Source organism: Mizuhopecten yessoensis, unplaced genomic scaffold (genome assembly GCF_002113885.1).
Source record: "Mizuhopecten yessoensis strain PY_sf001 unplaced genomic scaffold, ASM211388v2 scaffold9109, whole genome shotgun sequence".
Classification (NCBI taxonomy): domain Eukaryota; kingdom Metazoa; phylum Mollusca; class Bivalvia; order Pectinida; family Pectinidae; genus Mizuhopecten; species Mizuhopecten yessoensis.
Window position 1 is genome coordinate 1,049,247 of NW_018407883.1, and position 12,458 is coordinate 1,061,704.

At 38.2% G+C, this 12,458-nt stretch overlaps 1 protein-coding gene across 1 annotated transcript; it reads left to right on the top strand.

The window, feature by feature from the left end:
• Positions 1-1,281: 1,281 nt before the first annotated feature.
• Positions 1,282-1,842, top strand: LOC110457353. Its single transcript, XM_021508581.1, has one exon. It carries the CDS (start codon positions 1,282-1,284, stop codon positions 1,840-1,842), a length of 561 nt encoding a protein of 186 aa, XP_021364256.1.
• Positions 1,843-12,458: the final 10,616 nt, after the last annotated feature.

Below are 12,458 nucleotides of genomic sequence, written 5' to 3' on the forward strand. Positions count from 1 at the left end.
TTGACCAAATTTGTTCTATAACATCTTTGGACAAAGGAGCCTCAGGTTTGTAAAAAAAAAAGGGGGGGGCCTCTGGGGTGGAGGGGCGAGGGGAAATAGAGGTGTGTTTTTCTCTTAATATGCAAGTGAAGGCATTTAAATCAAATGCAGGCTGAAGCATGCTTAGGGTAAATATAATCAATATTGTATAAACTGAGGTGTGTGGGCCCCCTTCTTTGGGGCAGATGGGTGGGGCTCATTAGGGGAAGTAGAGGAAAACATTAAAGTTCCGTATCCTTTTGTGCCAATGAAGAGAGTTTGACCAAATTTGGTCTGGAGCATCATTGGCCAAAGAGTTCTCAGTTTTGTAAAAACAGGGTATGGCTCCCCTGTGAGCAGAGGGGCGGGGGGAAATTGGTAAATCTTTAAAAGTTTCCCATCTGTTTTGACAGCAGTGTGTGGTGCCTATTATGCCCAGCCCATTTGTATGAAAAATATCAGTTTTAATTTTGGTAGTTGACTTCTTTTTTTTAAGACTCAAATACACATTGTTTCATAATCCATGTAACAAAACTGATGAAATTTCGGCCATATTTACTTGATAGAAGCACAATATCAGTAATTTATCTGTTTTCAACATAATGTTTGTAGATTTATATTGAATGTATATACCGCAGTGATTGTCACGGCTGGAGCAGTTGATAAGTCGTTCAGTGATCTAAATTTAGACAGTGTGGTGTCGTGTGGCCCGTTAGGCGGCGCTGATCCAATAACGACAGTCGCGGTAACCCGCGAGACTTCGATAACTGGTAATGGCAGCCCCCAGGAAAAATCAACAGGGACGATTTTTTAAGACCGGTGCCACTACAAACGACAACGTTCGTCGCGAAATTGTCGATGTACTTAACTTAAGGTTAACTCAAGGGCTTAACTTACCGAGAAATCAGTCAGAAAACAGGTGTGACAAGCGGAGGGTGTCACAAGATCGTGACGAATTTCATGACGCGTGGGACTTTAGAGAAACCTTATGCGGCGCCGCGGAATGAGAGCAAAATCAATCACGAAGTCTTACAGTTTATAGAATACAAGAAAGTAAAACAACCTTCTATATGTAGTCACGAAATAAGGAGTCATCTGTTAGACACAAATATATGTACGCTTTAGACTCTTCCTTCAGCAAATCGAATTCGACATGCAGTGACACGGACATTGGGGTTGACACAAAAAGTTATCCAGCGTATACCATCAGAAACAACTACTGTCGCCCATGAAAACCGCGTAGATGATTTCATTGCTCGAGCTATGGCCTTTACACCCCAGCAACTCCACTTCTTTGACGAAGCTTCTGTTGTGAGAACTGCGGGCAATAGAAGATATGGACACAGTGTGAAGGGCACGCGGGCAGTTGAGGTGCAAAAATATGCAAGTAACGCTACTTTTACTGTTAATCTTGCTTGTGGGTTCTTCGGAATTGATCAGTATGATATTATAAATGGCCCTTCCAACGCAATGGAGATAGTAAACTTTTTTGATGACTACATGCAAGCAACCAACACATTGGGGAATCCAATATTAGCTTATGGTGATTGTGTCATAATGGACAATTGTGGGTTCCACCACCAGAACCAAGCAGAACGAATGCTAAGGAATATGCTGGGTACCAGAAATAACACTCTTCTGTTTCAACCACCATATAGTCCAGAGTACAACGTTGCAGAATACATCTTCAATTTGATGCGTAATGGTTTACAAATTAACAGAGACTTCACATATGAATTTACAGAACTCTCAGTTGTGAAATCATTAAATGCTATTCCTGATTCTGTTCTCGCTAAACTGTTTGGCAAATGTGGATATGTGTAGTTTGTTCGTCACATTTTTTGCCAAAAGAATACGTAATTGCATTTACATTATAAATATTTTGGCAAATGAACGAACATTACTGTCGGTACATGATTTAAATAAAACAACTTTCTGCATAATTATTGCAATTAAATATTGATGTGCAAATTTGTTACGGAAAAACTTAGTTAGATGATTGCAGCTGACGGTTTTATATTTAATGTATGGCTTTGATAACAGTAAAATTTATAATTAAATATATTCATCCAACTTTGAATTATTTGTCATTGCATTATTCTAAATCGAAAAACTACGAGTTGTAGAATCCAGAAATAAACGTTGTCTTGGTACCTACAGGAATTAATGGAACCCATCAGGAGAGTGTTTTCATGAAAACAAGTTCACATTTGTACATTTGTGTCTCGTCTTGCTACTGTTCTATTTTCAGCAAGGGCTGTTTCAGAGTATCATCAGGGAAGGGTGAGAGGCATTTTTTCAAAGAGACCCCAGCACACAGCACCTTATTAATATCAGCCAAGGTACATCTATACGTGTACACATAGGATGGAACCCTAACCCTAGAATAGCTGCCTCCCACATTTCTCATATGATTAATTATGGAACAGCACTAACGGTGACCTTGACCCCTAGGCTGATCATACCCATTATAATGTCAAACTCATCCGATGTATGTCCATGGCAGTCAGGCAAATCGCAAGTTTTATCACGGTCAGGAATGGATCAAGCGACTTGAACAGAAATTTATATTGGTAAAATCAACCTGGTATTTTGTAGTTTGTAGCAATTTGGTAGTTGTGTATTTTGACAGAAAAATTTGAATCCGTGAAGTGGACACCAATTATTTTCTGTCTGAATGTTTTGGCCAAAAAAGGTTTGACTGATGTATCCCGACCGACGCATGAAAATTGGCCCTACCCAAAAGTTTTTTTCAGCTGTTTTGAGGTATTTAATTTTTTTATCAATTGAAAAGAGAAAATATATATACAACAAGAGGCCCAAGGGCCTTAGCGGTCACCTGAGTTATATCATAGGTACTGGTAGCTTTATTTTATTGTTTAGATGTAATGTGGAAATCAGCATGTAAACTAAGTAAAATACAATACTTGTCATGTCATCAAAGGATAAGAATTTTAAAATATTGGTAAATGTTCCCTTTGGGCCCCGCCCTAGCCCCTGGGATGGGGCAGGAATTCCAATTTTACAATGTAATACCCTCATCCACCAAAGATGATTCTGACCAAGTTTGAATAATTTTCTGCTGAAAATGGATAAAATATACCCAAAAGTGTTATTTCCCTATATAAACTAAAGTAAACTTTATCCCCTCCCCAAGGGGGAAAGGAAGGCTCAGGGGTCCTGAAATTTTCGATACTGCCCTGCAGGTAGGGCGTAAGAATTGTACTTGCTGCCCCCAATTGCATGATCGTAAGAGGCGACTTAATTTGGGACCTTATCTCTTCTCTCCTTTTTAAATAACTTTATTTTTCCTAATGTCTCCCTTGACAATGCCTCACTTTTGGCCATTTGTTGAGCGTTCGCCCCTGTGAGGAAGGCTTTGGGTTCTGTCCCCTGGCCGAGACATACCAAAGTCTTTAAAAATGGCAGTTTCTACTCCTGCTTAACGCTCAGCAAATTAGGAGTGGGACGACTGGTTCGCCCGTTGTCAGTATAATGTGACCGGGTGGGGCGTCCTGCTGGGTGTCTTCGGCAGTATGTTTCAGTGAGGTAGCACTATAAAGTCGGCATCAGTTCCGCGCTATCACAAGGAGACAAACACGAACATATCGCAGCCTCCCAGAATACACACACATACACTACACGCATGCATCTTGCACACAGGGGAGGCCGTCCTTAAATGACCTTAGCTGTTAATAGGACGTTAAACAAAATCAAACAAACAAACAAACAAACAAAAAAGCTCTTGATGATCGTTCTATCCATGCACTGAAATTGACTGTAGTACCTCTGAGTCTGGAGAAGAATATTTTTGAAATATTGGTTAATTTTCCCTTAGGGGCCCCGCCCTGGCCCCTAGGCTTGGGGTAGGAATCCAAATTTTACAATTTAAAACCATCTTCCTCCAAGGATAATTCCGACCATGTAAACAACTACCTGGTAATCATTGGAAGATCAACCAACTGAGCATGTCCACTCTCTAAAGGTTGCAAATTAAATTCTGCAATAGAATTGTAAATAGAAATACACACCAATATTTCATGTTAAGTATGGTGTGTTGATGGTAATGGTATATTCCAAGTTTGGTTAAAATTGGACTTGTACATTTTGAGAAACGGATTTAAATACAAATGTTGACGTCGCTGTCAACGGAAAAGTAACACCAGTCTTACCTTCGCGACTTTTTGTCGCATAATTGATAATTAGTAAATTATTTTCAATCGATTCTTATTATTCAAACGATTACCAAGACTAACTTGATCTTTGACCTTTACAAAGTATCATCCCCAGACCATGGTGAAAAAGATTGTCAAGTATGAAGGAAATCCATTGGACCGTTCTGCTGTTAGTGCATAAACACCATATGTTCATGCATCAGTGTTTTGACGCGGCCGTTGAGAATGACGCACACATTTTTCTAACCTCGGAATATATCGGAAAAGTTGGAAGAAATATGCTATGTTTTGGAACAAGAATCTACATGTTCTGAGTGTTTATTAAAACTGTTTGCAACGGTTTCGTTTATAACCCACGGCACTGGTGCGTCATTTTCACAGAACATTCCACTGGCCAGCATCATATAGAAAACTACAAGTTTGATCTAAAATAAATGGTTTATTTAACCTTTAACAAACAAGACACCATATGGCATAACATACTGGTCAGTATAATTAAAATTAATAAAAAAAAAGGCCACAAGAAGTTCTTATTTGTCTGGCATATTCATAAAAAATATGCAGGTAAAATGATTACATGAACATCCTTTTACGTACTTTCCATTTTCAATAAAAAACAAAATTATTGGTGAAAGGACGGAGTGCCTGAGAAACAAACTATTTTGCCATATTAACATTAACAATCTGAAATTTTATGGAAACACACAAGCAATTATCATATAATGTACCTACACAAGTGCAAGGAACCGCTACATACATTTCACATGTAGTTTATATGGAGAAAATTATGTACATCAGAAAAAGAGGGATATTATAATAAGTGGGCTACACTGTATAGAACTTAATAAATACCAATGAAATGATACAAAATCATGTGAAATACATAAATTGTTGAATATTTTTTTACACATGGATTCCATTGCACATAATTTCGATACCTAGATAGTGGAAACACTTTATATTTTACTTTTGAATGATCTGATGTTGCTTGCCTTAGATTTATTCTTTCAAATCAACAGTATATATAAAGTTAACCCGATTACCGTATTTGACGTAGTAAGGGCGGTCTAGTTTTTGTCAATATCTAATGACTTAGATGTACCGTATTCGGCCTAAAAAAAATCTGAAATTTGGAAGGGGCTCTTACTATATTTATCTGCAAATAAGTCTCTCACTCATTTTTTTTTGTTGTATAATTTGAACTTTGAAATAGTAACCTAAATGTGGTCCACAAATGGGGGCTTATTTATTGAAGGTAAAATACCCAGCTGCTTTTCTGTAGGGATCATTTGCTGAGGCGACTTTTTACTCGATCAATCATCATCATGGGTTGGGGGCAGTGGTGGCCGGGGTGGGCAATCCTCAGTGGGGAGTGGAGGAAAGATTTCATTTTCAGCATTAGGTGCTTTGGAAACTGTCTGAGCTGCTGGACTTCCATACCACATCCCTGGGTAATAAGGTGCTGTCATGAGGGTGTTGAATGGGTATATTCCCGGCATATATGGGTACATTGAGGAGATGGCTGATGAGTAAAGCTGTAAAAACCCGGTCCCTGCTGTGCCGAAATACCACATGCAAACACACTTGATCCATCTGCTACATTTCCGGGAGAAACTTTTTTCCTGCAAAGAAACTGGCAACGACGAAGAAGTGGCACGGTCATGATCAACATCATCAAGTTCAAATTTTGTTGATACCATTTTCTCTCCTGCTTTTATCAAACTTTCTATTTCTTCAGGGGTGATTGATGTTATGTTCGCGGGAATTTGTCCATGTGTTGCCAGCTTTATGTATCTCAAGTCTTTTTGCAATAATTGATTGCCATCTTTTCCTCTGTATTTCTTGAAAGCCATTTGTAGTCTTGGTTTTAATGTTTTGAAAAAGTTTGAAGTGTTTATCTGCAGAAAGGTCTGTAGCCCATTTATTTTTTCTTCATTCTTTTTTACATCTTTCTCCAAGGCAGACACTTCTTTCTCCACCTGAAAACAAAAACATATTTTAACAAAGATGTCTGTTAATTCAGTGCAGATCATAAGTCTTCGATTATTCATTGAATTTTCTGGAAATCTACGCAATCATAACTTGTAAAATATTTAGGTGGGAAAAATACTTAATAACCTGTGGGGGAAAGACATATCTCAACCCTCGGGGTAAGGGTTTCGAGGTTATAAGATTCTATTTTTCTCACACCTGATGTGAACTATTTTGTTACTAGTAAATAACAAGTGTTGATTTATGTGAATATTGAGGCCAAATATTATACTCTTTCGTATTTTTTTTTATCTGTGACCTTGATCTTTGACCTCTGACATGAATAATCAGGCCAAATATTATTGGGTAAATATTATAAGACAGTATAGATTGTTGATAATCACTCATAAAATCTAGACAATTTGGTTTTTTCTAGTGAATGATTTACATAGACCGGCTGTCAATTAGCTAGTAGTTTGAGACAGAAATTTCAGATTCAAACTGGTAAATCGGTCACTAAAACCAAAGATAACTGAGAGAAATTGTGCCAATTTTACACCGATGTGTGGTATATTTGATTAAAATGTGGTAAAAAATATGTTACTGTATGATTGGGCTAAAATTTAAAATTTCAACTACACAAGACAGCACTGGAAATGTCTCTGGAGGGGGTGAATATTGTGTGTGTGTGGGGGGGGGGGTCCGGTGACTGGATTTGAGGAACTAGACTACTGCCACAGGGAGGAGGGTGTATATATAGTTACTCTCCTCAGTAATTGATGCTTTGTATTCTTTGTGTTTACTCAATACGCCGCAGTTACAATAGCCTTCACAAGCATCGAACGGGCATGGTTCCCAACCTCTATTGGCAGTGGCTTTGTGCCCCCAGTGGTGGCACTTATCGCAAATGGTCTTCAGAAGTACCCCACCAGGTATTGCACAAGGCGGTAATGTTTCTGGTACCACACGCATGTCTTTGATATCATTCTTCTTATGGACGAGAAGAATGGTTAGAGTGTCTCGCTCGTCCTCCAGTCTTGCTAGGTCGAGATACTTTCCGTTGTTTGAACTAGGTGTACAAGTGCTGGTAGAGAAAGTACGCCTAGTAGCACTGATTATTCCACAATCATCTCCCACGTCCTTCGATTCATATTCAGGCCTGTCTTCAAAATGCAAATTAGGAGTGGGACGACTGGTTCGCCCGTTGTCAGTATAATGTGACCGGGTGAGGCGTCCTGCTGGGTGTCTTCGGCAGTATGTTTCAGTGAGGTAGCACTATAAAGTCGGCATCAGTTCCGCGCTATCACAAGGAGATAAACACGAACATATCGCAGCCTCCCAAAATACACACACATACACTACACGCATGCATCTTGCACACAGGGGAGGCCGTCCTTAAATGACCTTAGCTGTTAATAGGACGTTAAACAAAATCAAACAAACAAACAAACAAAATCAAAATGCAATCTCTTTGCTCTGTGCTCAGTTGATAAACGCGGACTTTCAGCCTCACTTCTCAGTTTTGATTCCGGGGTTTGTAGTTTGATGATATTGTCGATAACAAGTCTCTTAAACACGTCTGGTATTTCCATCTCCCTCACCTCACCTCTTTCAGGCGTAAATAGCGCAGAGTTTCTTCGCTCGTTACAGCATGTTTATTAAACTCCTCTTTGTAAGGAAGAAGCCCGGGATCTAACGCCTGGATAAATTTGTCGTGCGAGCCCATGTGCGCCGCATCTCGTTATTTGATCAGCGCCGCCTAACGGGCCACACGACACCACACTGTCTAAATTTAGACCACTGAACGACTGATTATTATGGGATACAAATGAATGCTCCAGCCGTCACGCTGGTGGGTTAATGTTTTTGTTCACGGTCAGATAATCACTGCGGTAACACATAAAAATATCCATAAATGAGATAAAGTACCTCTGAAATCCAGATGCAATCCTTGTAAACATATTTACATTTATACATGTTCCCCAAGTACTGGCTAATCACATAAACTACTTTTATTTTTAGAAGTCCGACAATCCACGGGGGACATAAACGCTTTTGAAAAAGGAAAAGACATGTTTCCGGCACCCGGATCCAGGCTTGTTCCATTCTCATCAAAGAACATGTTACACATGACGGGTATAGTTAGGGCTGACATGACAAACCAAGGTAACAATACAGAGTTGGAAAATCATGCCATATTTTGGAGTGCAACCTAAATTCGATGTTTGTTTTCTATAAAATGACAATAACAATTATTTTAAACTTGTAAACATGCACTGTATAAATGTATATTACTGCATTTTAACATGTATATTATACTACAAGAAAATGTTTCCTACAATTTCAAGATGAAGATGGAAAAACTGACGGGGGATCCTCGCAACACGCATTGTGAGTGTCCAGCAAAGGACCCCATGGTAAATGCAAACACCTTGCTGCAGTACTGCCGATGTTGTTTGGTCTGGTATGGTTTAGTACTGGTTAACGTCCAACAACAGCTATGGTCATTAATGACGGCCTCTCCTTAGTGCAAAATTCATGCGTTTGTGTTTTGGGAGGCTACAATATGATCGTGTTTGTCTGCTTGTGATAGCGCGGAACTGATGCCGACTTTATAGTGCTACCTCACTCTAACATACTGCCGAAAACACCCCGCCCGGTCACATTATACTGACAACGGGCGTACCAGTCGTCCCACTCTTAATTTGCTGAGCGTTAAGTAGGAGAACAAATTAGTACGCCATACCAGCAGGGAATTGCTGACGTTGAAACATTTCATAAACACTGGGGTGATACAAGTGGAGAAGTCATGAACAGAGGTTTAAACATTCCATTAACCAAAGTATACCCACGGAGGTATTATTGCTTAAAATATTTATATGATAGTTCATTATGAAGACATAATATGACTTCTGAAAAAATATGAAATAAGAATACATATCATTGTAACCAAGTAGTTTAGTATAACAATAACACAGACTCGTTTCTTCTTTCGAATAGTTCTTTATATACTGAAAAAGGAGCCTACAACATACAATACGTATACTTACACATTAGATAGGAACATAGGAAATATACAATAGAAATAGCTATGCTAACAAATTGAAAATAAACTAATGTACATTACATTATGTAAGGCAAACAAAGACTTACCAGGGCTGTTATGTATATAAAGAGTGAGTTAAGACTGGGGCGTTGGATGATACGTGCAGGGAAGTGGACGAAAAATAATCCGTGCAATACACTCATTCAATGAAAACCTCTCACTCACGATGACGTTTACGTAGACATTAGTGTACCAAGTACACAAAGGTTACATTATTGATCAGTAGGCCAGAGGCACGTCACTTCTTGATAATTTGCAGGATCACTTTCCATTATGTTGGAATGATTTGTGCTGCGGTGTAGACTTTTACTTGAAACAAGAAGCCAAAGGGGTTAGAATTATTCATCCGTTAATGGAATTACCGCAGTAAAGGTTATTATTTTGAAGAACAAAACTGTGGTTAAAATCTAAAATTAAATTTAGTTATTCATATGAACACACTTGAAAACTTTCATCCAAGCAAGCTGCTGGACAAATAGCATCTCTCTAGTTCCTTTGGTTATAAGGAAGAAGTTATTTAAATGAAACTTGAAGACGGATGGACGGACGGCCACATTACATCATCGTATAATCTACAACTAGCACTTGCCAGGTAAAAGCATTTTAGAGATACTATTAATTCATGATAAAGGTTATCTAACTTTGACAAAAATATAGATATAGTTTAAAAATATAATACATATTCACTTAAGATACTGGTTTGTTATGCATATTCACCGCACTTGGGCAAACCCTTTATCAATGTCAATCATTATTTCTGTTCAGATAAGTACATAACAATGTTCTCTACTGCTTTTTGAAAAAAGATTTATCAATAAATTTCATTATTAAAGGGGCTGGTCGGGGAAAAAATACAAAAATAAATGGGTATAAATGCGTTCTCCGGCCTTCCAAAAGTTATACCACGGCAATATGATGGTCGAGTTCTGCTTGCAATGTTCAGTTTTGACCACTGAAATTTCGGGGAAGCCCTGCGTAAATTTAGCGCAGATCTATTCATATATGTCACGTGGTTGTTTCGAAAGTGAGGCAGTGAAGATAACAACAATAGCACGCCGTCATGTGCCATGTCGGGCTCAACTAGCGGACAAGACAGCAATACTATACGTAAATAGTTGTTTTCAAATGTCATGTATGATCCAAGTGTAGAATTCCTACCTATATGTTGTTGTTATATTACGCCGCGATGTTTACATTTGACCTAGTTGATGACGCGCGTGCGGTAAAATTACATCACTGATCTGGGTCAATTGGGAGTTTTAACCTGTCGGGTGACGATTTAGGATTTCTTTAATATAATTATAATTTTTACTCTTAGGGAGTGAATTTCAGCAAAATTTTAATCGGTATATTTCATAAGAAGGATTTTAAACATGTGTATGCCATTTTAGCAAATATGACATTTTTTCCCCGACCAGCCCCTTAAACTGGTTTAAAAAAATAAAAAATATTAATTCAAATGTGAACGGTGCATTTTTATCAGAAACAGTTCATTCAAAATAACGAAGTCTTCCAATTTCATGTTTAAAAACGTTTTTAGGTCACCTGAGACACAGTCTCAAGTGACCTATTACGATCGCCTTTTGTCCGTCGTGCGTCCGTAAACAAGTTACATTATCGACTTCTTCTCCAAAACCCCTGAACCAATTTCAATGAAATTTTGCAGAAACCTTCCATGGCCATCGGCCAACAAAAATAGTTGCTGGTTTGGTCCCCGCCCCCAAGGAGCCTTGGTGGGGGGGGCCAAAAATGGTCAAATTGACTAAAATTTCAAAAATCTTCTTCTCAAGACCCAGATATGGTAGAATCAAATACTCTTCATAGGTGGAAGGGTCTTAAGGTGCTCTACCAAAATTGTGAATTTCATGACCCTTGGGTATCACGTTTCCCCCTGGGGAGGATGTAAACTTTACTATAGTTTATATAGGGAAATCACATTTTGGACCAACATTTGTTTAATTTTCATTGGAAGTAATTCAATTTGGGTTAGCATTATCAGTATTGGATAGCTGTTTGATGGTTGGGGCCAAAAAGGGTTGAATTGACTGAAATTTCAAAAAAAAATCTTCTCAAAGACCCAGATATGGTAGAGTCCAACACTCTTCATAGATTGAAGTGTCTTAAAGTTTATGAGCCTAGGGTCTCACGTTTACCCACTGGGGAAGGGGGGGGGGCAAAATTTATTATGGTTTATAATGGCAAATGCTACTTTGAATATTACATGTTAATAACTTGATTTGAATTATAACCCTGAGTTGACAGTTTGATACTTCTAAAAATTTGAGCCAGCCCTACCCCCAAGGGCTGTAGGGTGGGGCCCAAAGGAGTCAGTGTGCTACAATTTCTTCATTTTTTCTTGTTTAGAATCAGAGGTGCTAGTTTCAAATACTTTTTAGTCTTTAATCTGTATGCTAGATATTGAATAAGGTGGTTTTATTGGGGGTTTTTGTCACTGAATGATATTTCTGTTCGTGTTAAAATCAAAATCAACTCTGTATAAATATGTCAGGTGACCGTTAAGGCCCATGGGCCTCTTGTTTATGTTATTCTGTATATTTTTATTTGATATATTATCATAAGTTAGCTGCACTGGAGCATGATTATACACCCATGCCATTTACTAGCTGTTCAGGTAGCAACATTAACGATGTAAACTCATCATCATCATATGGAAGTAATGTATGTCTATGGAAGCTATTGTTTGTTATTAATCTGCTTATTGTGGGATAATCTTTTCAACAGCATCATAAGGATGCTTTTTACTCGCACAAATGAGATTTTATAATTTATCAAAGCGTTCTTTCAAGAAATTTCATTCTTTGAAACTATGTTTTACACATGTATTAACAGTCACCATGTTATTTACCTCATACGAAAATATACGGAAATCATTATTGACTTAGTCTAGTAGTAATAATGGAGTGACCCTATGCTTGATGAATATCAACACTTTAAAAAAAGGAAAAATTTCAACAAATGTGTTGGTAAAACAAAGGTCAGCTTTGCTAACAAAAAAATGTTGTAAAATATTCACACACCAAAATTTTCACTTCTAGGTCACAGAAACGCCGGTTGCCATAATTGAGGAGGCCACAAGGATCGAGTCGTCCTCCAAAACCTAGTACAAGGAGAGATCATAGCGACTGACAGCATCCATATTTGGAAAGGTGTGTAAAATGACACACAAG